Source organism: Anomaloglossus baeobatrachus, chromosome 5 (assembly GCF_048569485.1).
Source record: "Anomaloglossus baeobatrachus isolate aAnoBae1 chromosome 5, aAnoBae1.hap1, whole genome shotgun sequence".
In the NCBI taxonomy this organism is placed as follows: Eukaryota; Metazoa; Chordata; class Amphibia; order Anura; family Aromobatidae; genus Anomaloglossus; species Anomaloglossus baeobatrachus.
Genome location: NC_134357.1, coordinates 67133363 through 67159373, shown reverse-complemented (window position 1 = coordinate 67159373; position 26011 = coordinate 67133363). Strand labels below are relative to the sequence as shown.

General features: G+C 44.3%; 1 protein-coding gene across 2 annotated transcripts in view; it reads right to left on the bottom strand.

The window, feature by feature from the left end:
* LGI1 (leucine rich glioma inactivated 1) overlaps positions 1 to 25813 on the bottom strand; it is an 85928-nt gene extending 60115 nt beyond the window's left edge. Inside the window, exons 1-2 of one of the 2 annotated variants that reach the window (XM_075348575.1) lie at positions 25245 to 25813; positions 24944 to 25015 (exon numbers count right to left, since the gene is read on the bottom strand). In XM_075348575.1, coding sequence (XP_075204690.1) covers positions 24944 to 25015; positions 25245 to 25456 — 284 coding nt within the window. In that variant the 5' untranslated portion in view covers positions 25457 to 25813. The remainder of the gene's footprint in view (positions 1 to 24943; positions 25016 to 25244) is intronic. The other variant, XM_075348574.1, reaches the window with a different exon arrangement.
* Between the last annotated feature and the right edge of the window lie 198 nt (positions 25814 to 26011).

Below are 26011 nucleotides of genomic sequence, written 5' to 3'. Positions count from 1 at the left end.
GCCTATGAACGGGTGGTTGGCATTACTGTTCTGCAACTCTGCAGGACACATCAGAAATAAGTAAAAGGGGCAAACAAGAAGGTCCTTGTGGTAAGGCCCCTTCACATGTAAGTGATTCCACTACGTATGATGTCCATTTTCGGAGACACGGACATACACTTCCTGACAGACGTTCTGTCGCTTATCCATGTTATGTAAATAAAAGCTTATAACCTGACTTTAAATGTATCCATTGGTTTCATAAATTACTCTTTTTAAAGCTGAAACCCTCCCAAATTTGGTTTAGGTTATGAAAATAAAGTTGCTGCAAAGCTGAAATATTGATCATTTAATGAACACAGAAAGGTCAGATTTTAGCAAGACAAAACTTTTGTCGCGTTGTCATATAATGCACCCAATTCTAGTTTACATCCTCACCTGTGCTCACTAAATGATCGGTTAATTAGTGTGTGTGTATAAAAAGAAACCCAGCACCCCAGACTTTCACTTGAACTGCAACTTGACCTCTGACAACATGCCAAAAATCCACCCTGCAACCAAAGCCTTGATTATCAAGACCAGATCCACTGCAGAGGTGGCTGGCACCTTTAATGTGTCCTAGCGTCAAGTACAAAGAATTAAAACAAGATTTGAAGAGACTGGAGATGTAGCTCTAACTCCAGAATTAGTTCTTCTTCTCTTAAACATTGAAGCGATACCTAAACATTTTAGGCCCATAGTAATACATATTCTACTAGTGTCCACTAATCTCATTGCATCCAAATGGAAAAGTGAGAAAGCTCCTAATATTCAAGAAGCTAAGGAGAAACTAACTCTACATAAAACTTTAGAGTACTACTATGCCATAAAAAATAATACTCAAACAAAGTACCTCACCAAATGGGACCCATGGCCAGAGTCCAATCACCGACAGACTATATAGCCCAACTGACGTTAAGAAAACACTAACTATATTCGAGAAATACAAGCTCACTAATAATTCCAGGCTTGAAGCTCTAGTCTTTGATACCTCCCTGATCTAAAACTCACTAGAATTATATGTTTCTGATCTCGCAAATGTTCTGGACTCTCTACGGAATACATGTCAGGAAGTTGTTAATTTTATTTGTTGTTTAGTTATGTTTTGCAAAAAGTTAATTCATAAGCAATTGATTTGACCAACAAAATATACTGCTTGATGTATCAACACTAACAAACTGGAGGGTCAAAATATATGCATTTTCTTAACCTTGTTATTACTATCTATATGTCCTTAAATTTTGTAACGCATGATTTCAAGATTTGTTAACTACAAAAAATACAAATCATTTGAATAGAAAATAAAGTTGTTGCAAAGCTGAAATATTGATCATTTAATGAACACAGAAAGGTCTGATTTTGGCAAGACAAAAGTTTTGTCACCCACAGAAAGTAATGTGAAATTCAAACAAATAATTAACTTCTAATACAAAGATATGTTGCATAACATTGGTGAATGAAGTTGTGATGCTATTAGAGCCATATTTAATATTTTGTGTGACTTCCATGAGCTTGAAGGACTGCATTCATGAAGCTCAACAATGATTCATACAATGCATAAAGAATGCTGTCTTTCATGCCTCCCAGAGTTCATCTAGATTCTTTGGTTTTGTCTTCCAAGCTTCTCTTTCATCCTACCCCAAACATGCTCAATGATGTTCATGTCTGGTGACTGGGCTGGCCAGTCCTTGAGCACCTTGATCTTTTTTGCCAGGAGGAACTTTGTTGTAGAGATGGATGTATGAGACGGAGCACCATCCTGCTGCAGAATTTGACCCCTTTTATGGTTGGGAATGTAAGAGGTAGCTAATACTTCTTGATATTTTAGGCTATTGATATTGCCTTCCACCTTGCAAATGTTTTGCACACCCCCATACTGAATGTAACCCCAGACCATGATCTTTCCACCAACAAACTTAACTGTTTTCTGGGTGTATTTTGGATCCATACGGGCTCTAGTAGGTCTCCTACAGTATTTGCGGTGGCTGTAGTGTAATTCAACTGAAGAATCATCAGAGAAATCCACCTTCTGCCACTTTTCCAGCGTCCATCTGTTTAGCAGGCTGTGGGACTTGGCAAATGCCACACGATTTTTTAATTGCCTTTTGTTTAGTGCTGGCTTCTGGGCACTGATTTGACCATTGAGGCCATTTCGAGACAGAATCCTACAAACTGTTCTAGCTGACACAGGGACTTGAGGTGACCAGACCTGTTAGGGGCTGGCTTTGGATTTTCTAACCAACAAACGTTCCTCCTGAGCAGTTGTCTTGCGGGGTCTGCCGGACCTGGGCTTGTCAAACACATATCCAGTCTCTTCCAATCTTTTTTTAATTCTTTGTACTTGACGCTGAGACACATTAAAGGTGCCAGCCACCTCTGCAGTGGATCTGGTCTTCAGTTCTCGATAATCAAGGCTTTGGTCACAGGGTGGATTTTTGGCATGTTGTCAGAGGTCAAGTTGCAGTTCAAGTGAAGGTCTGGGGTGCTGGGTTTCCTTCCTTTTATACACACACACACTAATTAACCGATCATTTAGTGAGCACAGGTGAGGATGTAAACTAGGACTGGGTGCATTATATGACAAGGCGACAAAACTTTTGTCTTGCCAAAATCTGACCTTTCTGTGTTCATTAAATGATCAATATTTCAGCTTTGCAGCAACTTTATTTTCACAACCTAAACCAAATTTGGGAGGGTTTCAGCTTTCAAAAGAGTAATTTATGAAACCAATGGATGAATTTAAAGTCAGGTTATAAGCTTTTATTTACATAACATGGATAAGCAACAGAACTTCTGTCAGGGAGTGTACGCAGACCCATTAAAATCAATGGGTCTGCGAACACATCACTTTCTTCTCACGGGCGTGTGTCCATGGGGAGCACACGCGTGTCCGTGTGCTCCACATGGTGACATCCGTTTTTCTCTGGCAGCATGGGTGTAACAGGGACCACACTGATGTGATCCATGTGTCATCACTGTGTCTTTGAAAAAAAGTGATTTTCTATATTCACCTGACTCCAGCCCTGCTGGAAAATTATTTAGAGCGGTTAGCTGTAGACGTGAAGTTGCAATCTTATGTCTTGGTAACTGGAAAACAACTTCATGTGTGGCACTGTAAGAAACGGATATCACTCTTAAGACCCACACCAGTCTCAAGAACATGGGTCCTAAATGTTTGAATAAAGTGGTATTCACTTGCTCAACCAACATCTTTTTAACTTCCGTGGTACCAATGGATGGCTCTCTCTGTCTGTCCCATGGAAAAGAATGGAACGTTGGTTAATCCATCCAATGGAATTTAGGACTATTCTTGTCATTGGCCCTCAGTGATATAAATGTAAAATTCATAATATAACACATAAATGAGGTTGTCTCCTTTCAGAAAACTATGAGCTCTAGGCTGGAGTAGTTATAACAAAACAAATTAAGTATTACCTAACCTCCTGGGGTCTAGCACCGACTTTACTCTGGTGCCCAGTTTTCTGTTGTTTGCCTGCAGCACTGATGTCAAAAGTAGAAAGTGCTGCAGCCAATCACTGAGCTCAGTGGCTCTGCCCTTGTAAATGGCACAAGTCGCTGATTGGCTGCAGTACTATTGACGTGACATCAGCGCTGCAGGCAAACAACATCTAAATCTATTTTGTTTAAAGCCTGTAGTTTCCCAAAAAGGAGACAACTTCTTTAAGAGGGCAATAAATTCTAATTTTGTTGTCATGTGACATTATAACCCTCTACCTCTTTGTCATAACTTCTACGTTGGTATCCACATATAACAAATAGTGATGAGCGAGCACTAAAATGCTCAAGTGTTCTTTACTAAAATCGAGCAGGTAGGACGCTCAGACAGGCTCATCTCGCGTAACGGGAATAATGGAAGTCAATGAGAAATTTGAGCATTTTTCCACCATACCATCCCAGGAGGTCTGGGGGGGCAGTAACATGGATGGAAACAGCACTCAAATGGAATGGGAATATCATAGGGAAGATGCTTGGATGCTTCTGACTCCAAGGTCACTGCTGGGAAGTATTACTCGACTTTTATGGAGTGACAATAAAACATACAAATATAAAATGAATTTTACAGGAAAAATGTTAGGAAACAATCTTTCCTGTATAATGACATGTATTTAAGACAAATAGAAAAAAACAACAAAAACGCCTCCTAAGCCTTTTAGGCTATGTTCACATGTAGCGTGTTTCTCATTGTTTTCAGTGTTGAAAAAATTCTACAAAAACATTGAAAGAATTGACATACTACTTCTTTCAAAAAATGCAGTCGTTTCCCATTTTAGTCAGGAAAAAAAAACAATTGTGTGCATTAGATTATGAAATCTCCTAGCATTTGCAGGTACTGGAAAACTCAGCTTTTAATTTGCATAAAACATGAAAAAACGCTGCAAAGAAACGCAGCAAAAATGAAATAACCAGACCATCTCTCACCGTATTTTCCCATATTTATTTAAAGAGAGATTGCATTATACCCTGGAAGACACATAAAGGAGGGCCTCAGAATACATTTATTGGCCAATTTTAAAAAGAATGAGACTCCTACAGTAAAGCTTATGCTCTAAGTGCAAGGTCTAGCAAAAATTTAAAGGAGGGATTGCAATACACAATGAAAGACACATACAGGAGGGCCTCAGAATACATTTTTGATCAATTTTAAAAATAGTGGGACTCCTATAGTGGTATAGCCTATGCATAAAGTGCAAGAGCTGAAAAACATTTAATACATGGAGATATATATCTATGTATGTCAGAGAATGTTAGAGGTAGGCCTCATAGACATCCTGTAAAAATTATGCAGGAGGGTCATATGCACTCTGTAAAAATTTAAGAGCGAGATGACCCTGTTGATATGGTGGAGGTAGAGGAAGACAACAGAAAGAACACACTATGAACAGTATACCATTGTTCTGGTGGGAAGGGCTGCAAGGGAATAAATCAGAAAAAGGAACATGTTAATTGGCTTTACATTTCCCTGCTCTCATCCAATGGGGTTGAGAAGTCTGGGTCAAGCCAGGCCTTGTTCATTTTCATAAGAGTCAGCCTGTCAGCATTTTTAATTGACAGGTTGATGCGCCTATCAGTTATGTCCCGCTCTGACAAAACGCAAGCAGCAGGGCAGGCTGAATGCCTCCAAGGCATAGATTGACATGCTATGTGTCCTGCTTGGATACCCAATAGTTGTACAGCACAGAGGAATCACGGAGGACAGTTAGTATGGTCAGCTAAGTACTCCTTCACCATCTTCCAAAACTTTTCCCTCCTAGTCAGACTACCCTGTGCATCAGGGCCTGGGCACTAGGAAGGTCTAATAAAACTGTTATAAACCTTTGAGAGTCTTCCCCTGCCTCTGTTGGACCTGGTGGTGTCCCCCCTCATCTCTCCTCATTGGTTACCTAAGGAACTATGACCTCTGCCACTAGCGTTTTCAGATGAGAATTTTGTACTAATTGTTCAACTAGGGCCTTCTGTTATTGTACCATTTTACTAGCCCTCTCCATCGCAGTAAAAAGAAGAGATGGAAAGTCCTCCTTGTATCGTGGGTTGAAAAGGGTGAACAACTAGTAATCAGTTTTGGCCAAAATGCATATAACGAAAGGGTCAGACTCCCAACATGCAATATTTCCTCATCCTCTCCTCCCCCCTCTCCTCCTGTTCCTTCTCTTCAGGCCATCCATGCTGGTCTGAAGAGGAGAAGCTGGTATTGGTAGTATTCTCTGTAGCACAGGAAACCATCTCCTGTTCCTCCTCCTCCTCATTATCACCCAATCCATACTGGGAAGATGAGATAAGGTTGGGTTGGGTAGTATGAACCTGTGTACTTTCTTCCTTCATCTCCACCTGATCCGCATTCAAAGCTTCTTCTTTAATTGTGAGAACCGAGCGCTAGAGTAGACACAAAAGCGGGATAGCTATGCTGATTATGGCATCATCAGCGCTCACTATCTTGGTTGATTCCTTAAAGTTTTTGAGAACCTAACAGATGTCAGACATCCATGCCCTCTTATCGGCGAAATACCAGTGTGCATGTTGTAGCACTGCTACTGCAACTACTGCTCTCTGCTGTTGGCAAGCCTTGCCAACATAAGTAATGTTAAGTTACAGTGAGTGGTCAGGTTGCAAACCAGTTGGTGATGTGGCACTTGCAAGTGCTACTACAGCACTAACTTGCATAGATGGGTACACACACGGCATAGCTTCACAAGTAGCTTAGACAAATCTGGGTAGGTTTTCAGAAACCGATGAACAGCTAAGTTGAGCACGTGCGCTAGGCATAGTATGTGTGCCAACTTGCCAAGCTTGCCAAGCTTCATAGCCACCACCAGGTTACGGCCATTATCACATACCACCATGCCTGGTTGTAGATTCAGTGGCGCCAGACACAGATCTGTCTGGTATTTTAGCCTTTTTAGCAGCTCTGCGGCTGTGTACGGTTTGTCACCTAAAGAAATGAGTTTCAGCAGAGCCTGTTTCCACTTTACTGAGACAGTGCTGCAGTGCTTCCACCTTATGACTGATATGGACGACAATTTGGAGATGGAGGATGAGGAGGAGGTGGTGTAGGAACTGGTGTAGGAGGTAGGGGAAACCCTGATGACGCGAAATTCTGGGTGTCGTTAGCATGTGTGCCATGCCAGGGTGCGACTCGGGCCCGGTCTCCACAAGGTTCACCCAGTGTGCCATCAGGGAAATGTAGCTTTCTTGTCCATAAGCACTTTTCTAAGTGTGCGTAGTTAAGTGGACCTTGCCAGTAACTGCGTTGGTGAGGGCATGGGTGATGTTATGGGACACGTGTTAATGAAAGGCGGGAATGGCAAACTAGGAGAAATAGTGATAGCAGGGGATGAAGTACCAAGGGATTGCTGCAGCCTTGAAGTTGCAGAAAGAATCAGTGTCCACAAGCCTAAATGGCAACGTTTCCAGAGCAAGCAGTCTGGAAATGTGTGCGTTTACTGTTTGGACCTGTGGGTGGGTGGCTGCATATTTTCGCTTGCTCCAAGGCCTGGGTTAGGGACAATTGAATGCTGCACTGGGACAATGAAGTGGACGTGGTTGCTGAATATGCAACGGCAGGTGCAGGGCAAGAGGCATCCATGCCTGCATCCTAGATAGGGGTTTTGCCAAGCATGTAGCACAAGGGACAATGCAGTGGTGTCACACACATATACCGATTATGAACTAAGGCATTCAGCTCACCTAATCAGGTGCTTGGATGACGTGCTTGAGCATACTGGTGGTGGTCAGGCTGGTAGTGGTCAGGCACCTGCTGTTCTTGGTATGGCACAGGTTGAAAATTACTATTTTTTTGTCATCCGCACTTTCTGTAAAAAGGCGCCAGACAAGTGAACACCTAATCCTTGGCCTGGGATCTTGCAACATGTAGATGCTCTGAGGAACAGTTTCCAGCCATCTCCCTCTGACCCCTCCACTGTCTATTCCTGCCTCTTGTGGTGCTTTAGATCCCTCCCCCTCTGTGCTGCTGTCCTCGCTCTGCATGCCACCTTCCCAGGTTGGGTCAGTGACTTCATCGTTTACTATTTTTTCTTCCACTTCCACACTCTGGTCCTCCTCCTGACTTGTTGACTTAACAACATCACTTGTGGTTGCTCAAACATTTGGGCATCACTGCACAAAATCTCCTCATGACCCTCTGAAAATGTGCAGGGCGCGAGGCCATAATCAATACATGTAAATCAGCTTCTCAGAGTGCCCCAGGGTGGGATCACTTGTTTCTTGGGACTCGCATGGTGGGAGGAAGGAGGATCATGGTGAGAATTATGTGGTGCAGACTATAGGCTAGTGAGAATAGACCATGTGGAAGACAGGATGGTGCTGGAAAAGACTGGAAGCATTCTCTGCCATCCAAACCACCACCTGTTTGCACTGTCCTGGCTTCAACAGTGGTGTCCCACATTCCCCTGCAGAGTGGGCCAGGAAGATAGGTCTAGATGATGAGTGTGTTTGTTGTGCTCCCACAGCAGACACAGTTTGCCCTGGCCCACGCCCACATCCTCTGCGTGAACCACCATCAGCAGGACATCTACTTCCCTGTCCCTTACCACACACCTTGGACATTTTAAATTAGGTATGAAGCTAAGGATAGTATTAATAGGGACTAGAATAGAATAGATGTAGACCTAAAAAGTACTTTTGGTTTTATGTTGCAGCAGCAAGGACTGTAAGGTAATAACTCCTGTCTGGAAGTCGCTAGTATACTATCCCTTCTCCAAAAGCTAGCCCCACACAAAATGCAGCTAAGAGTAGTATTATTAGAGAACAAAATAGATTAGACTTAGGTTTGAAAAGGACTTTTGGCAATAATCTCTACCTAGATGCCTCTAATACATTATCCCTTGTCCAGCAGTTAGCCCTACACTAAATGCAGCTAAGAGCGGTATTATTAGAAAATAAAATAGATTTTTTACGTTGTAGCAGGAACGACTGTAAGCCTATAATCCCTTCGTAGATGCCTCTAATACATTATCTTTTCTCCAGCAGCTCTTCCTACACTAAATGTAGTTCAGAGCATTATTATTGTAGAAGAGATTAGATTTAGCCCTGAAAAGGACTTTTGGTTTCAAATTGCAGCAGTAAGGACTGCAAGGTTATAATCCCTGCTTAGATGCCTCTAATACACTATCCCCTCTTCAGCAGCTATCTCTACACTAAATGCAGCTAACAGCTGTATTATTAAAGAATAGATTTTTTATATTTCAGCAGCAAGGACTATAAGGTAATAATCACTCTAATACACTATCCCTTCTCCAGCAGCTCTCTCTACACTATTTCCAGGGGAATATAAAGCAAGTGTCATGTCACCGGGTCTTATATAGACCTGATGACACTGCGGCTGGCCAATTACGGTAATGCTAGTAGCCAACATGGCTACTGCATTACCGTGAATGGCAGGCAATCCCCGCATGTTTAGTGGCTGAAAACCAGCTGTGAAACATGCTGGTAGGGCACTCAAGCATGGCGCTTGAGCACCAAGGATACTCGATTGAGTATCGAGCGTTCCCGAGCACAACGATGCTTAATCGCGTATCAAGCATGCTTGCCATTCACTAATAACAAACAGCTCTGTGGCATGATATGGCTGTGGACTTACTCCTCAGTGACGTCACCGCTCTTCAGACTCTCCAGATGTGTTAGCTGGAAGTCTCTTTTACAATGTAAGTCTAAGGAGTACTTTGCATGCTGCGACATCGTTAGCCGATTGTAGCGATGCCGAGCGCGATAGTCCCCGCCCCCGTCGCAGATGCGATATCTTGTGATAATGTTCGCTGCGGCAGCTTCACACGCACTTACCTGCCCTGCGACGTCGCTCTGGCCGGCGACCCGCCTCCTTCCTAAGGGGGGGGGTTGTGCGGCGTCACAGCGACGTCACATGGCAGGCGGCCAATAGAAGCGGAGGGGCGGAGATGAGCGGGACGTAAACATCCCGCCCACCTCCTTCCTTCCTCATTGCAGGCGGGACGCAGGTAAGGAGATGTTCCTCGCTCCTGCGGCTTCATACACAGCGATGTGTGCTGCCGCAGGAACGAGGAACAACATCGTACCTGTCGCTGCAGCGAAATTATGGAAATGACCGACACTACACAGATCACGATTTTCGACGCTTTTGCGATCGTTTATCGGTGATTCTAGGCTTTACACGTTGCGATGTCGTTACCGGCGCCGGACGTGCGTCACTTTCGATTTGACCCCGACGCAGTAGCGTCGCAGTAGCGATTTTGCAACGTGCAAAGTACCCCTAAGGAGCCTCCTTCTGACGCGCTATAGACTTACATTGTAGGAGCCATTTCCGGGTCACATAAAGTGCAGTGACACAAAGATTCTGCAGAGCGGTGATTATACTGAGAAATAAAGCTAAATGGCACTGGATCCCAGAGACAATGGTGGTAGGTGAGTATATTAACCCCTTCACGACCTTGGACGGATCTATCCGTCAAGGATCGTGTCCCGTTAAGCCCCGCCCACTGGGCAGGCGGTGGCGGTCGGCACACATATCAGCTGTTTTCAACAGCTGACATGTGTGCCTGCATGTTGCGAGTGGAATCACTTCCACTCGCAACATTTAACCCCTTAAATCTCGCTGCCGAAGTCTGGCAGCGAGATCTATATGCGCACGGCCATGTTTTTTACTTACTGCCGCCCCCACCGGAAGTCACGTGAGTGATCACGTTGCGTTCGGTGGTTGCCATCGTAGCACAGGGTCATGTGATGACGCCTGCAGATACGAAGTTTCACTTTCGTTTTTCCTCGGCACGGAGCAGAGGGAAACCGGAAGTGACTGAATCTGCTGTTTACAGCTGTATAGCTGTGATCAGCAGATAGATAAGAGCGATAGGATTGCTGATCGCTACAGCCCCCTAGGGGGACTAGTAAAATAAAAAAAAAAAGTCAAAAAAAAAGTTTTAAAAAATAAAAAAAACCAAAAAACCTAAAAGTTCAAATCGCCCCCCTTTCACCCCATTGAAAATTTAAAGGGTTAAAAAATAAATAAATATACACATATTTGGTATCACCGCGTTCAGAAATGCCCGATCTATCAAAATATAAAATCAATTAATCTGATTGGTAAACGGCGTAGTGGCAAAAAAATTTCAAACACCAAAATTACGTTTTTTGGTCGCCGCATGTTTTACGCAAAATGCAATAACAGGCGATCAAAATGTAGCATCTGCGCAAAAATGGTACCATTAAAAATGTTAGCTCGAGACGCAAAAAATAAGCCATCAGTGAGCTATAGATCCCGAAAAATGAGAACGCTACGTGTTTAGGAAAATGGCGCAAAACGTATGCCACTTTTATTGGACAAACTTGTGAATTTTTTTAACCCCTTAGATACAAGTAAACCTATACATGTTTGGTGTCTACAAACTCGCACCGACCTCAGGCATCACATAGATACATCAGTTTTACCATATAGTGAACACGGTGAATAAAACATCCCAAAAACGATTGTACGATCACACTTTTTTGCAGTTTTTCCACACTTGGAATTTTTTTGCTGTTTTCCAGTACAATATATGGTAAAAGCTATGGTTTCATTTAAAAGTACAACTCGTCCCGCAAAAAACAAGCCCTCATATGGCAAGATTGACGGAATAATAAAAAAGTTACTGCTCTCGGAAGAAAAGGAGCAAAAACCAAAATCGCAAAAACGGAAAGTCCCCGGGGGCTGAAGGAGTTAATACACACATATTACATTAAGTGCATATGTATGTATATATTTGTATATATATATATATATATATACAAATATATACATACATTTACATATACAGAGTTCATTTAAAAAAAAAAAACTTCATGGAAGGGCTTCTTTCAATGTCCGCAAAATGCAACGTGAATATGGACGTACGGTAATACAGTTTTTCAGACATCTGTATCTACATTCTTTTTTTTTTTTTACTTCAAGAGATAACAGCTAATAAGCACATAGGCTTTTATTCCCGGAAATTGCTTGCCTGCATGACCTCCGAAGACTTCAGCCAGCTATACAGCCACCTTTTCAGTGAAAATAGGGCGTGAAATTGGTTACGAGAATGTTAAACCTGTCCCCCTTCTCATTTACACATATTGTTCTGGCATAAACTACTAAGCCACGCCCTCATGGAAAAGACCATAAAAACAAATATAAAAATAATATAGCAATAAATATAAAGGACTATATCTCTGGAACCCTATGGCAGATTTAAAACAAAAACGAATATTCATGGGAGCAGTGGGAATTTAATAATGGCAAAAACTGTCCACTTTTGACCTGGTGATTGGTCCACTTTAAAGGGACTTTTGACAGCTGATACATACTGCCCGAACCATTGGCAGCATTACTCAGACACCAGCTCCATCATCTCAGTCATGTACTTTATGTTTTACTCTGAAATGCTGAACATTTAAAAGCAAAATGGTGACTGTGCTGTTTGGGAGATTAGTCCACAGGGCCGATCTGCCACAGCTTCTCTCAGCCCTGCTCCCATAGACTTACAAGCCTCTATGTGTTTGTATGGCGAGTGACCTATTAGTATTAGGCATGGGATGGGGGGCAGATGGACAGACCTGCCTCCTGAAGTGGCCGCCAAGAGTTTCAGACTAAAAGAAATGTTTGGCTGAAATTATGGAGCCAGTGTTTGATTCATGCTGCCCAAGATTCGGGCAGCATGAATTGATTGTCAGGTTCTCTTTAAAGGGACCTTGTCAGCAGATTCATGCTTCCATAGCCATGATGTTACTTTGGGATAGTGAGGGACAGGGGCACCCTATGCTATCCCATAAGGTAGGGTACTCTAGGCTATCTTTCACATCCGGATTATTCCTAATGGTGGAGATGCCGGAGTCCCGTGCCTTTCTATACTCCTGAGAAATACTACTCTAATACTTACTGCAGGTGAGGGATGGGGCAGTAGATAAACAGGTTTTCCCTTTTCTGTCCTTATCTGAGATAAACAGATAAGGACAGACAAGGGAAAATCATACCTCTGCCACACAGCACACACACAGGAATAAATAAAGAGTGACTCAGGAGAAAAACCAAAGCAGGAGGGTAGCAACAAAAAGGCAACAAGAGTAAACTCCAAAACCGCACCCAGCAACGAGTATCACATCAAATAATCTATATCACTACATCTCTCCAGACCAATTAAGATAAACTATAGCTGGCACCAATGGAAGTGTCCAGCCAGCATATATAGGAGGAGAGCAGATGTGATTGGCTCCCCCACAACATGTGATTAAAGATGACTCACAAGCAGACTAGAAGAGATTAACTCTTGCTAGCCTGCCTATGAACCACCAATCTGTTGGTCGACGACCAAGCCTGCCTGCGCTGATTACAGACTTTAGAGGTTATCAGATGGAGCGTCAGAATCAGTAGTCTGATATAGAGAAACCAAAAAATGCAGACACATCCCAGCTCTGCAAAATCTCCCCAATCACACTTAGTACATTTCTTTTACTGTGCCTTAAAAAACTAAAATTAGCTATAAAACACCAGTGTGAGCGAGTACATCCTCATAGGCGTCACTCACCAGTTTTTGGGAAGGCGCAGGTAAGAGCAGTTTTTCCACAAACGATCATATGCTGCTCAGACCTTGATATGGCTACCCCAATTTTTGGATTAGTCCTCATTCACTCTTGCGTAATTTGGCTAATACTTTGCTTCTCTATGTGTAAACGAAAACCACTAGTGGGTCCAAAATACATAAGACATGCAAATTTTTCTATTACACTTTTGTTGTGTTAAAGTGGATCCGTCATCAGATTTTACAATACAAACTGCATACATCATTAAACAGATCTGAGGCCTGATGAGGCTTGTTACTTACTCTGAAACTCCTTTTCAGAATGGTGGTATAATTTTAAATTAGTCCAGCTCAAGGTAATGCAGATTTTCTTATTAGGCATGGAAAGTCCAAAAAAAGATTATACAGTTATTCTAAGATGGATTTAAAAAGTAAGTACACCCGTCTCGTCATCCAGTGGAAAAGATCTATTTAATTATATATGCAGTTTGCATTGTGACATCTGGTCCTTTTTAAATTTCCTCTCCTGATATTTGCTTATAGAAAGTGATCAAAAACATCTATGTGCAATGTGGTATTCCAGATATTATTGTATATCCCTAGGAGATGCCGTAGATATCTGTATGTGAACAACTCTTTCCAGACAGTGATGTATGCAGGATAGGGGAGATGGGAAACCTCATTTTGACTAGGGGCACAGGATAGAAGATACATTTATTATTGATTAGTATTACATTTTATTATTAATGGTCCAACCATTAGGACCACCAGCCATCATGAGAATGGAGGTCCCTAAAGGCCGCTTTACACGCAACGACATCGCTAACAAGATATCGTTGGGGTCACGGAATTCGTGACGCACATCCGGCCTCGTTAGCGACGTCGTTGCATGTGACACCTACGAGCGACCGCTAATGATCAGATATATTCACCTGATCGTTGATCGTTAACACGTCGTTCATTTACCAAATATCATTGCTGGTGCAGGACGCAGGTTGTTCGTTGTTCCTGAGGCAGCACACATCGCTACGTGTGACACCCCGGGAACGACGAACAACAACGTTCCTGTGTCCTCCGGCAACGAGGTTGGAGTAACGTGAATGCGGCCGCTCTCCGCCCCTCCGCTTCTATTGGTGGCCCGCTGATTGACGTCGCTGTGACGCCCCCTTAAAAAAGAGGTTGTTCGCTGCCCACTGCGATGTCGCTAGGCAGGTAATTCCGTTTGATGCGTCCTAGCGATATTGCTCGCCACGGGCAGCGATTTACCCGTGACGCACAAACGACGGGGACAGGTGTGATCGCTAGCGATGTCGCAGCGTGTAAAGCGGTCTTAAGTCTTCTGTATGATTGTAGCACAGGTTGTGCACCATTCTCCCTATCTGCATTATTCGCATAGAGCATGAATTTAGCAGTAGCACAAAGAAGACTTGTGGACCTCCATTCTTGTGATTGCTCAACTGGAATTGGACCCCTGGGAACAGAAACGTATTAGCTATTATGTCGGTTTTGATGATAGGGCACCCCTTTAGCTTGTTTTGAACTTATGGTGATCATCTGTTAGAACGGAACCACCAGCAAAAAAAAAGTTGGGCAACTTTTTTGTCCTTTTTGAAAGAATTGAATTCTGCAGGATCTGGGGGTTTTTTTAACATTGGAGTCTATGGAGAACAGATCCATTAGTGCTATTTATCTTGCAGTTGAAACTGATCCAGTAAGAATAAAATGGATCCTATACAAATGCAAGAAAAACAGATCGATAAATAGAAATCAGTTAACAGATCCATACTCTATAGACTCCAATGTTAAAAAGACAAATCCGGCAAAAATCAATTCTTTAACAACGGACAAAAAACATTTTTGCCAATGGACTTCTGCTGGATCCTTTCCAATGATTGATTACTGGACACATGAATTCAGCCTTATATTATTAAAGGGAACCTGTCAGGTCCAATATGCACGCAGAACCAGAAGCAGTTCTTGGTGCATATATCTAATCCCTGCCTAATTGTACCAGACTATAGTATCAGAGATAAAGAGATCTTTAGAAAAAGTATTTCTAAAGATCCTGTTACGTCACCACCGGAGTCCGCTCCAGCAACTTCTGCTCCGATCGCCAGGCGACGCCGTGTTCCTGCTGTGGATGGTGCTGGTGATGGGAGAGGAGTCGATGCCAGCGGCACCAGTGGGCGTAAGCTCCGATCATCCACTGGGCTGGGTTATCTTGGGATCTGCAGTACCACTGGCTGACTGTGGGTGGCGTGTGTCTTCCAGCTGAAGTTGCCAGCGTTCAGCTACAGCCAATGGGAAGACACCACACCCTTCTTAGTTCCCCTCCTGTCTACTGACCTCTGCCAGAGATAGTTCTGATTTCCTGGCTCCTGGTCCGCCCTATTCTGTTTAGGGATTCCTGTGTGCTAACTTCTGCTTGTTTTCTGACTACCCTCCTGCCTGCTGTTTTTGTACCTCGCTGCCCGATCCGGATTTGACCTCTGCTATATTTTCTGATTACGCCCTTGCCTGCCGATTCTGTCCATGTTCTGCTATTCCTTGTTTGACCCTGCCTGACGACTACTGTCATCGGACTGTAGCCTTCCACAGGTAGTGATCTCCAGGGCCCTGTGTAATTCCAAATCCCTGTATAGGGGTTAATGGGTTTCAGGGTTCTGGGGGTCCTGCTTGGTGAGTGGCTTCCCTCTAGCCTGTCCATTACATCCCATCTGAGTCTGTTGATCCAGGCAGGCGTTACAGATCCTTTATGATATGCTAATGAGCGCAGGAACTAGTCTCAAGGGTGTTAGTTCCTGCACTCATTCCTCCCTCTTAGCATGTTATTATGCCCACAGGGGTGTACAAACATGGTATTCAAGGTCCATTGCCCAATGTCATCGGCGGTGACGGGTGTACCTGTGTCCATTGTCACCTCCTCAGATGCCGGGTTAGGGCCAGTGCGCATGATCAGAAGTCTTAACACTTCTGGCCATGCGCACTATGAAGCCAGGTGTACGCGTCCTGGCTTCACAGAGGTCTAGGGACTTCTGATCATGCACACTAACCCTAACCCGTCATCTGAGGCGGTCACAACAGACACAGCTAAGCGCATCTATGCCAGATCATTGAATAGCATGTTAGCACACCCTGCTAACATGATAAGAGGGCGGACTATTCGGGGGAAATAACACCCTTGCGACTAGTCCCTGCGCTCATTAGTATATCATAAAGGATCTTTAGAAATACTTTTTCTAAAAAGATCTCTTTATGTATCCTACTAGATACAGGGACAGGGATTAGCAATATGTACCCGGAACTGCTCATGGTTCTGGGGGTATATTGGACTCAGTGCAGGAGACTAATAGAAAACAGAAAATATGAACCCAGTGAGATCCAGATATCATTGCGTCCTGGCTGCGAGTCTCCAGTAGAGTTCTGATGTTGTTCTATGAAAGTTTTTTTCTTTTTATTTGAGTATTATTCCTCAAGTATCAGACTATAATTGCTGTAAAGTGATGTTAGTATATCCTCTGGATCCTTCCAACATGCAATTTACTCATCCACTTAAGATGCATTATCTCTTTCCATGGGGTTCCACGTGCAGTGATTCTGTCTTTCAGATGCAGTACAAGGCTGACATCAGCACAAGTCTCTTCTGTATCGTGGTCTAGTTTACTTCCTAGTATTGTAATTATAGAAAGCCTAAAGTAAAGGTTAAGAAAGGTTGATGTGCTTATAAGAAAATGGTCCTTGGAGGATAAAAGACATTGGAGGAAACCTACAAAATCAGTTGACAAAGCAGATCTTAATTAATTCTTGTCAACTTTTGGTGATGCTTGCCCAGAAGGTTTCAGTGTGGCATGCGAAACAAGGCAACAAAAATGTTCTTCCCATAAGCACTCCAACTAATGTTGAGTATGCTAGAAAGTGAGGGGAAAGGAAGTTCCAGCACCTATAGTGCTGACAAAATGGTGCTGAAGAAGAATTACTCACTCAAACTGATAGGATGCTAAATTACAGATAAAGATCTGAAAGTTTTCTTAACATATTAGACAAGTAACCAAAAACAGATTGAAAGCACGTTTCAATACATAGATGATTTACTGTACAACTAGAATTGATCAAAAAGATTCACGCTGCTCAGCTGAGGCATCCAGTCCGGTCCTCTATAGCAGTCAGACAAAGGCATGCTTCACTACTGCGGCTGGCGTCCTTGGTCTGGCATCTTTGGCATCTCTGGCCTTTTCTAAGCCCTGTGACATCATGATGTTGTATTGAGGACTAGTCACAGAGGTGCCCATTATGCCATCTTAGTGCAAAAGGGATATTTCCATTGGTTTAACTGCCTCAAGTGACCGGACTAGATGCCGAACTAGGGCAGCACAACCTTTTTTGCTCAAATAAGCACTTTGTGGTCATAAATCAGCTCAGAAGAAGGAAGATAAAAGTTATAAATTGTCCCTTCGTCTGGGTTCTGAGATGCCCACCAATGGGCAGGAATATTCATTTCATCCTCCAGGGTTAGCAGAGTAATATACATGGATCCATGCACCTCTTTGCTGAACTCGAGGATAAGCTGAGGACTTCCGCCTCTTGGTTTCTGCAATTGGATGAGGTCTCAGGGCCCAGACCCCCAGCTATAAACACTATAAACACTACACCAGATCTAGAACATATCAAGAAATGTTCACTCTTTAAGAATATTTCCATTTTCATTCCTAATCAATTGGATCATGACGTCTACCCAGTTTTGCCCAGGTCTGATGCTGCCCAGTTAGCTATTTTACGGCACTATATCTGGTTGACATTACAACATAATGTGACGCCCTGGACTAGCCAGGTAGTCACAGACATAACACCATACACACACCCCCCACCCTAGACAGTTACAACAGTCAGACAAAAACCCTTGTTGCCTCCCTCCAGGGTCTGATGTCCACACCAGGTGTGGCGAAGCCAGGCGGTTGGCCCCACCCACCGAGGAGTTCACAGGCCTGGAGGCGGGAAAAGCAGAGAGATTCGTTGTGGAGGTGGAAGTGAGAGGTCAGACACTGCAAGTGTCTGGGTTGGAGCCCAGGCACTGACAGCAAGGTTGGCAGACGGTGGTGCCGTCTGCAGGAGTTAACGGATCTCTGCGGAACCGTAGGACTGGGGTTGGGCGGTGGCCCCCCGGTACCGAATCGGGGAGCGGAGTGAAGTTAAGCACACAGGCAGGGCCATCGGACCCCGACCAGGCTTGGAGCCGCCGACAATAGTCAAATCCGAGTGTGACAGGAACCCCAGGGGTTTCCCAACAACCAAGACCTGACAGAAGGCAACAGTCCACACGGTGAGGATATACAGCCACCGCCACAGGCTAGAGATCCAAGGGCCAGCGCCTGCGGGCAAAACGGGCTCCTACGGCACCTATATGCCGGGGAGCGGACTACCGGTGGGCAACCACAGGAGTCAGAACATTCTAACAGGTGCAGGGAAAGACAGCCACCATCAGCCGTCCGGGGAGAGCACAACAACACTGCAGCCGGCTGCGGGACCCGTCCATCCGGCCGTTTTGGTTTACCAGAGACTCTGTCATTGATTGTCTGAGTGAGTACACCAGTGCCATCCGGCACGACGCCGCGCTGCCCCTGCAACCCTGCACGCCAGCCATCCAGCCTCCCTGTTACACCACCGGGCCCTGGGATCACCAACCCCTACCCACGGAGGGGACAACATCCTAGCTGCTCCCTACCATCTCTCCCGGGATCCCTGTCACCAGCAGCGGTGGTGCCATCATCACCACGTCCCGTGAGTGGCGTCACGAACTCTCCCCCCAAACAAACCATCTCTTTTCACTTACGGGTGAGGAGCGCTGCTCGAGTCCCCGGGTCCGGCCCACCGCTCGAGCCACCGAGCAGCAGAAGCCCCGGATCCGAGCGTGGCGAGCGCGTCCCCTCCGCCCGCGACAATAGTCCTCAAGTTACCTTTTTTTTTTGCATTTTTCTGCTATCATCTACATTTTATTATATATCACCCCTTCCCTACGTCATAGTGTGAGTGGGAGGCCAGGAGTATAGAACGGGTGCAAGTGTACAGAGCAGATGCAGGTGTATGGAGCTGGTGCAGGTGTACAGAGCGGGTGCAGGTGTATGGAGCGGGTGCAGGTGTATGGAGTGGGTGCAGGTGTATGGAGCAGGTGGAGGTGTATGGAGCAGGTGGAGGTGTATGGAGCAGGTGCAGGTGTATGGAGCAGGTGGAGGTGTATGGAGCAGGTGTATGGAGTGGGTGAACGTGTATGGAGTGGGTGCAGGTGTACAGAGTGGGTGCAGGTGTATGGAGCGGGTGCAGGTGTACAGAGTGGGTGCAGGTGTATGGGGCGGGTGCAGGTGTATGGAGCAGGTGCAGGTGTACAGAGCGTGTGCAGGTGTATGGAGCGGGTACAGGTGTATGGAGCAGGTGCTGGTGTATGGAGCAGGTGCACGTGTATGGAGCGGGTGCAGGTGTATGGAGCGGGTGCAGGTGTATGCAGCTGGTGCAGGTGTATGCAGCTGGTGCAGGTGTATGGAGCGGGTGCCGGTGTACGGAGCGGGTGCCGGTGTACGGAGCGGGTGCCGGTGTACAGAGAGGGTGCCGGTGTACGGAGCGGGTGCAGGTGAAGGTGATCGGGGCGGGTGCAGGTGATCGGGGCGGGTGCAGGTGATTGGGGCGGGTGCAGGTGTACGGAGCGGATGCATGTGTATGGAGCGGATGCATGTGTATGGAGCGGATGCAGGTGTATGGAGCGGGTGCAGGTGTATGGAGCAGGGGCAGGTGTATGGAGCAGGTGCAGGTGTATGGAGCAGGTGCAGGTGTATGGAGCAGATCCAGGTGTATGGAGCGGGCGCATGTCTATGGAGCGGATGTATGTATATGGAGCGGATGCATGTCTATGGAGTGGACGCATGTCTATGAGTGAATGCAGATGTATGGAGCTGATGCAGGGGTATGGAGCGGGTACACGTCTATGGAGCGGGTGCATGTGTTTGGAGTGGGTGCATGTGTATGGAGCGGGTGCATGTGTACGGAGCAGGTGCATGTGTATGGAGCGGGTGCATGTGTACAGAGCAGGTGCAGGTATACTAAATGGGTGCATGTGTACAAAGCGGGTGCAGGTGTACTGAGCGGGCACATGTGTATGGAGCGGGCACATGTATACAGAGCAGGTGCTGGTGTATGGAGAGGGTGCATGTGTATGAAGTCGGTGAAGGTGTACTGAGCAGGCGCATGTGTACAGAGCAGGTGCAGGTGTATGGAGCAAATGCAGGTGTATGGAGCAGGTGCATGTATATGACGCGGGCGCATGTCTACAGAGCGGGCGCAGGTCTACTGAGCAGACACATGTATGAAGCGGGTGCATGTGTACAGAGCGGGCGCAGGTCTACTGAGCAGACGCATGTGTATGAAGCGGGTGCATGTGTATGAAGCGGGTGCAGGTGTACAGAGCAGGCGCATGTGTATGGAGCGGTTCCATGTGTATGAGGCGGGTGCATGTGTACGGAGTGGTTGCATGTGTACAGAGCAGGCGCAGGTGTACAGAGCGGGTGCATGTATACAGAGCAGACACGTGTATGGAGCGGGTGCATGTGTATGGAGCGGGTGCACGTGTATGGAGCGGGTGCATGTGTATGGAGCGGGTGCATGTGTATGGAGCAGATGCAGGTGTATGGAACGGGTGCCTGTGTATGGAGCGGGTGCATGTGTATGGAGCGGGTGCATGTGTATGGAGCGGGTGCATGTGTATGGAGTGGGTGCATGTGTATAGAGCAGATGCAGGTGTATGGAGCGGGTGCATGTGTATGGAGCGGGTGCATGTGTATGGAGCGGGTGCATGTGTATGGAGCGGGTGCATGTGTATAGAGCAGATGCAGGTGTATAGAGCGGGTGCATGTGTATGGAGCGGGTGCATGTGTATAGAGCAGATGCAGGTGTATGGAGCGGGTGCATGTGTATGGAGCGGGTGCATGTGTATGGAGCGGGTGCATGTGTATGGAGCGGGTGCATGTGTATGGAGCGGGTGCATGTGTATGGAGCTGGTGCATGTGTATAGAGCAGATGCAGGTGTATAGAGTGGGTGCATGTGTATGGAGCGGGTGCATGTGTATAGAGCAGATGCAGGTGTATGGAGCGGGTGCATGTGTATAGAGCAGATCCAGGTGTATGGAGCGGGTGCATGTGTATAGAGCGGGTGCATGTGTATAGAGCAGATGCATGTGTATGGAGCGGGTGCATGTGTATAGAGCGGGTGCATGTGTATAGAGCAGATGCATGTGTATGGAGCGGGTGCATGTGTATAGAGCGGGTGCATGTGTATAGAGCAGATGCATGTGTATGGAGCGGGTGCATGTGTATAGAGCAGATGCATGTGTATGGAGCGGGTGCATGTGTATAGAGCAGATGCATGTGTATGGAGCGGGTGCATGTGTATAGAGCAGATGCAGGTGTATGGAGCGGGTGCATGTGTATAGAGCAGATGCAGGTGTATGGAGCGGGTGCATGTGTATAGAGCAGATGCAGGTGTATGGAGCGGGTGCATGTGTATGGAGCGGGTGCATGTGTATAGAGCAGATGCAGGTGTATGGAGTGGGTGCATGTGTATGGAGCGGGTGCATGTGTATAGAGCAGATGCAGGTGTATGGAGTGGGTGCATGTGTATGGAGCGGGTGCATGTGTACGGAGCGGGCGCAGGTGTATGGCGCCGTCTCAGGAGTTGAACCAGCTCCATATAGGCCAGGTCCCAGCTGGTCATCATAGAAAACATGAATTTTTCAATATTGAACAATCAAATAATCGTAGGTTCAGGTCCACTAGGGGAACTGAGAAATAAAGTGAAAAGTAATAAAAGTGTGTAACATAAAAAAAAAATAGAATAGTTTGAATCACTATTCTTTACCCTATGCAAAAATGAAAAAAGGAAATGAAAGAATATTTGGTATCACCGAATCTCTATTGTCAAAAAAAAAAGGAATAAGAGCCACAATTAAAGTTTCCTATTTGCAACATAAAGCGATCGAAACAGGTATGTGCTCCAAAATGGTAACAATAGAGAACAGCTTAAGGCCCGTTTCACACGTCAGTGAAAAACAGTGACATTTTTCACTGGCGTGTAAAACACGCACATGTCCCTGCGTGTGCCATGATTCACGGCACACGTGGGTTGTCTAAGTGCAATCCGGGCTCCGTTCTCCGTGGCCCGTGATTGCACTTAGAGATTCACTCGCCTGCGCCCGCTCCCGCTCTCCATGGTGCTGATCGCTCCCGCGACGCAGCATCCGGCCGGCGCTGACCCCTGCAGCTGCTTCCGGGTCGGCTGTGTCGCGCATAATGAATATGCGCGACAGTAATCAGCCGGCTTAGAAGCAGCAGGGAGAACGGGCTGCAGAGGACATCGCTGGACGCCGGGTGAGTTAAAATGTTTGTTATTTTAAATGTACGTTTTTTTCTGGCACGTGTTTCACGGACCACACCACTGCGTGGTCCGAGGGACATCAGTGATGCCAGAAAAAAATGGACATGTCTCCGTGCAGCAATCACGCACACGCGGGTACGCTGCGCGGAGACACGTGCAGTGAAAAATCACTGACGTGTGAGCAGACCCATTCATTATACTGGGTCTGCGTATGTCAGTGATTCTGGTATGTTTAAAAAAAAGCACAAACGTACCAGAATCACTGACGTGTGAAAGGGGCCTAAGGAGCATAAAAATAAGCAATAATCAAATAAAAAAGTTATGGCTCTTGGGGAAAAAAAGAGAGGAAAAAGCAAAGCTCAAAAGCAAAGAAGGCTGTGCCATTACATTGAGGTGTAATGATAGATAGATAGATAGATAGATAAATAGATAGATAGATAGATAATGGATAGACAGATAGATAGATAGATAGATAGATAATGGATAGACAGACAGATAGATAGATAGATAGATAGATAATGGATAGACAGATAGATAGATAGATAGATAAGGATAGATAGATAGATAGAGGGATAGATAGATAATGGATAGACAGATAGACAGATAGACAGATAGATAGATAGATGGATAGATAGATAGATAGATGGATGGATAGAGATAGATAGATAGATAGATAGAGGGATAGATAGATAGATAGATAGATAGATAGATAGATAGAGGGATAGATAGAGGGATAGATAGATAGATAGAGGGATAGATAGAGGGATAGATAGAGGGATAGATAGAGGGATAGATAGATAGATAGATAGAGGGATAGATAGATAGATAGATAGATAGATAGATAGATAGATAGATAGATAGAGGGATAGATAGATAGTCTAGAAGCTATTACCAAATGAATTGTACACATATAGTTCGAAAGGAAACAGCGTATGTCCCTTAAGTTCAACTTTTACGTCTTAAATCCCCAGTTATCAAGAATAAAAAGAAAATCATGTTACAGATGCTAATTGCTTTAGTCCTGTACGCCAAACAAGACAGAATAAAATCAGCCGCCCATTTCTGAAAGGAATACTATTTTTTTTACAGTTTCCAGCAATGGTTTGCATTCATTTATTTTTCATTATTAATACTGTATGCGTGTATATACCATTAACACCCCGGCAGAATGTGAAATTATTAATGATACTCCTAGTACAGATCTTAATATTCTTGTCAAAGGATTAGACCTATGCACCAGTATACTATATCATGGGTCAGGCAGAATTGCCAGAAGTTATGGCCACCTATTTGCAGATGGACAGTATTACTATATACTCTATATACCACCTGGGTCAATAGGTTACACCTTCTCTCATAAAATAATGATTGTGTTGAAAAATACTGACTTTCCCTCCAAAATAAATAATTACATATAATATGTACTAATATATATATATATATATATATTTTATTTTTCTTTACATTATATATATATATATATATATATATATATAATACACACATATCCATAAATACATTACAATAACTAAAGGTAAAATCTAAATAAAAAGCTTATATATATATATATATATATATATATATATATACACAAACACACATATACATATAATATATACATAATAACATTACAAATTAATAAATGTAAAAAATAAATAAAAATATTATAATATGTATATATATATGTGTGTGTGTATATATATATACACATATATATATATATATATATATATATATATATGTACATATACATCTTCACTTATTTTTACATTTCATTGTTTGTAATGTGTGTATTTACTAATTAATATTTACATATATCTATGTATACTGCTCAAAAAAATAATGGGAACACCTAAACAAGGAATTTGTATTTTGATGTTCCCTTTATATTTTTGAGCAGTATATATATATATATATATATATATATATATATATATATATATATACACATACATACATACATACATACATACATACATACACACACACACACACATTGCAAGTAATAAAAAGTAGTACATTATTTAGTGTTCACTTTTCTACACCCAACTTACTAACATTTCGTTCCATTCAGACAAATTATGATCACAGCCATGTAAACCCTGCATAATAGGCTATTTGCAGGGGATTATAATGGGCGCCTATGCCTTTATCAGAGATGATAAATGAGTGTAGATCTGGCAGAGCGTCTGTACAGCGTGCATGTTTGCTGCATTGCTCTTGCAATCACCATCTAGGATCCTGACTCCCCCAGCGCCTCCTTCCCAGTGAAGAGATCTGCAGAACGTGGAGTAGTCATTGCACTCCATTTAATTATATGTGCTCTCAATTAAAGCAGAAGACAAGGTCTTGGTCACTTTGCAGTAGTGTAATACTCTACACAACGTCCATTAAACAGGTGACAGCATTCAGAGCATTAACCAGAATGATAATGTACTATCACATAGTCTAAAGAGATAGGAAATAAAACCTGGCTTACAGGAGCTGCAGAGATGGGATATGTGAAAAGCTCCCTTCTGGGATTTCTGTAAATTCAGATCTGACAAAGGACCTGCAAAAAACACATATATAGACATAGCATGTAAAACAGGAGCGAAAAAGGGCAACAGCGATCAATAATAGCAATAGAGTGGTCAACCCTATAGAAGATCAAGATAGGCGTAATGTGATAAAAATGCATCACGAAAGCATAAAAAGGGTTGTAATGCAATAGACAAGGCGACTATAGCGCCTAATACATCAACCCTGTACAAAAAGAAGGAAATGCTTACAGCCCTTACAGTGAGATAACATCAGGAAGGAAGGTGCGAGGAATAGTCTTGGCGTTTTCACATAAGGCATTGTCTTTGGTACAGGTGCACCAGGTTGGGCATTTCGACTTGCTTGGCTTTCTCCCTTCAATCTCATTTATCAATAGGAGAGTAATTGAAATGCAATAGAAAAGAGCAAATCTTCTATGTATCCTGGTGCCAATCCCCATCCTCCAGGTCATTCCTGATTGCAGCCGGTAAGACGGAAATCCCAAACCATGAACAGCAGCTGTGGTCCTTTTGTAAGGCCAACACAAGGGTCTCAGCGTGTCCCTAAGGCGGTCTTCCTCTTCTCAGCCGCTGGCTTGCACTGAGGAACCTGCAGCTTTATCTGTATGCTGTGTGTGGTGTGTGCAGAGACTAGTGCTGAGCTCTGAGATGGGGAATATCCCACTGCCTCGCAATAAGGGCGAGAACAAGGGATACATGCATTGCCATGTAAATATCAAGCTTGCACAGCAGCAGAATGCCAAGTGATGTCATTTAGAAAATGCACAGCCTGCTGCTTTCAAAGGGAGGCCCTTTCCTTGGGAACCAAAAATAGTACAGCATTATGTCTTGCTGGGGCTTCGAGGAGGGGAGGGAATTCATCATTTTAACTGGATTCTTCCATTGGTTAAATCCTATAGGGACAGTGTCTAATATACGGCAAGGAATCAAAGTAGAGAGTATTGGAAAGCCATCGTAACGTATACTCGGGCATTAAGACCTAGGCAATCATCTTTTTGAAACCTGCA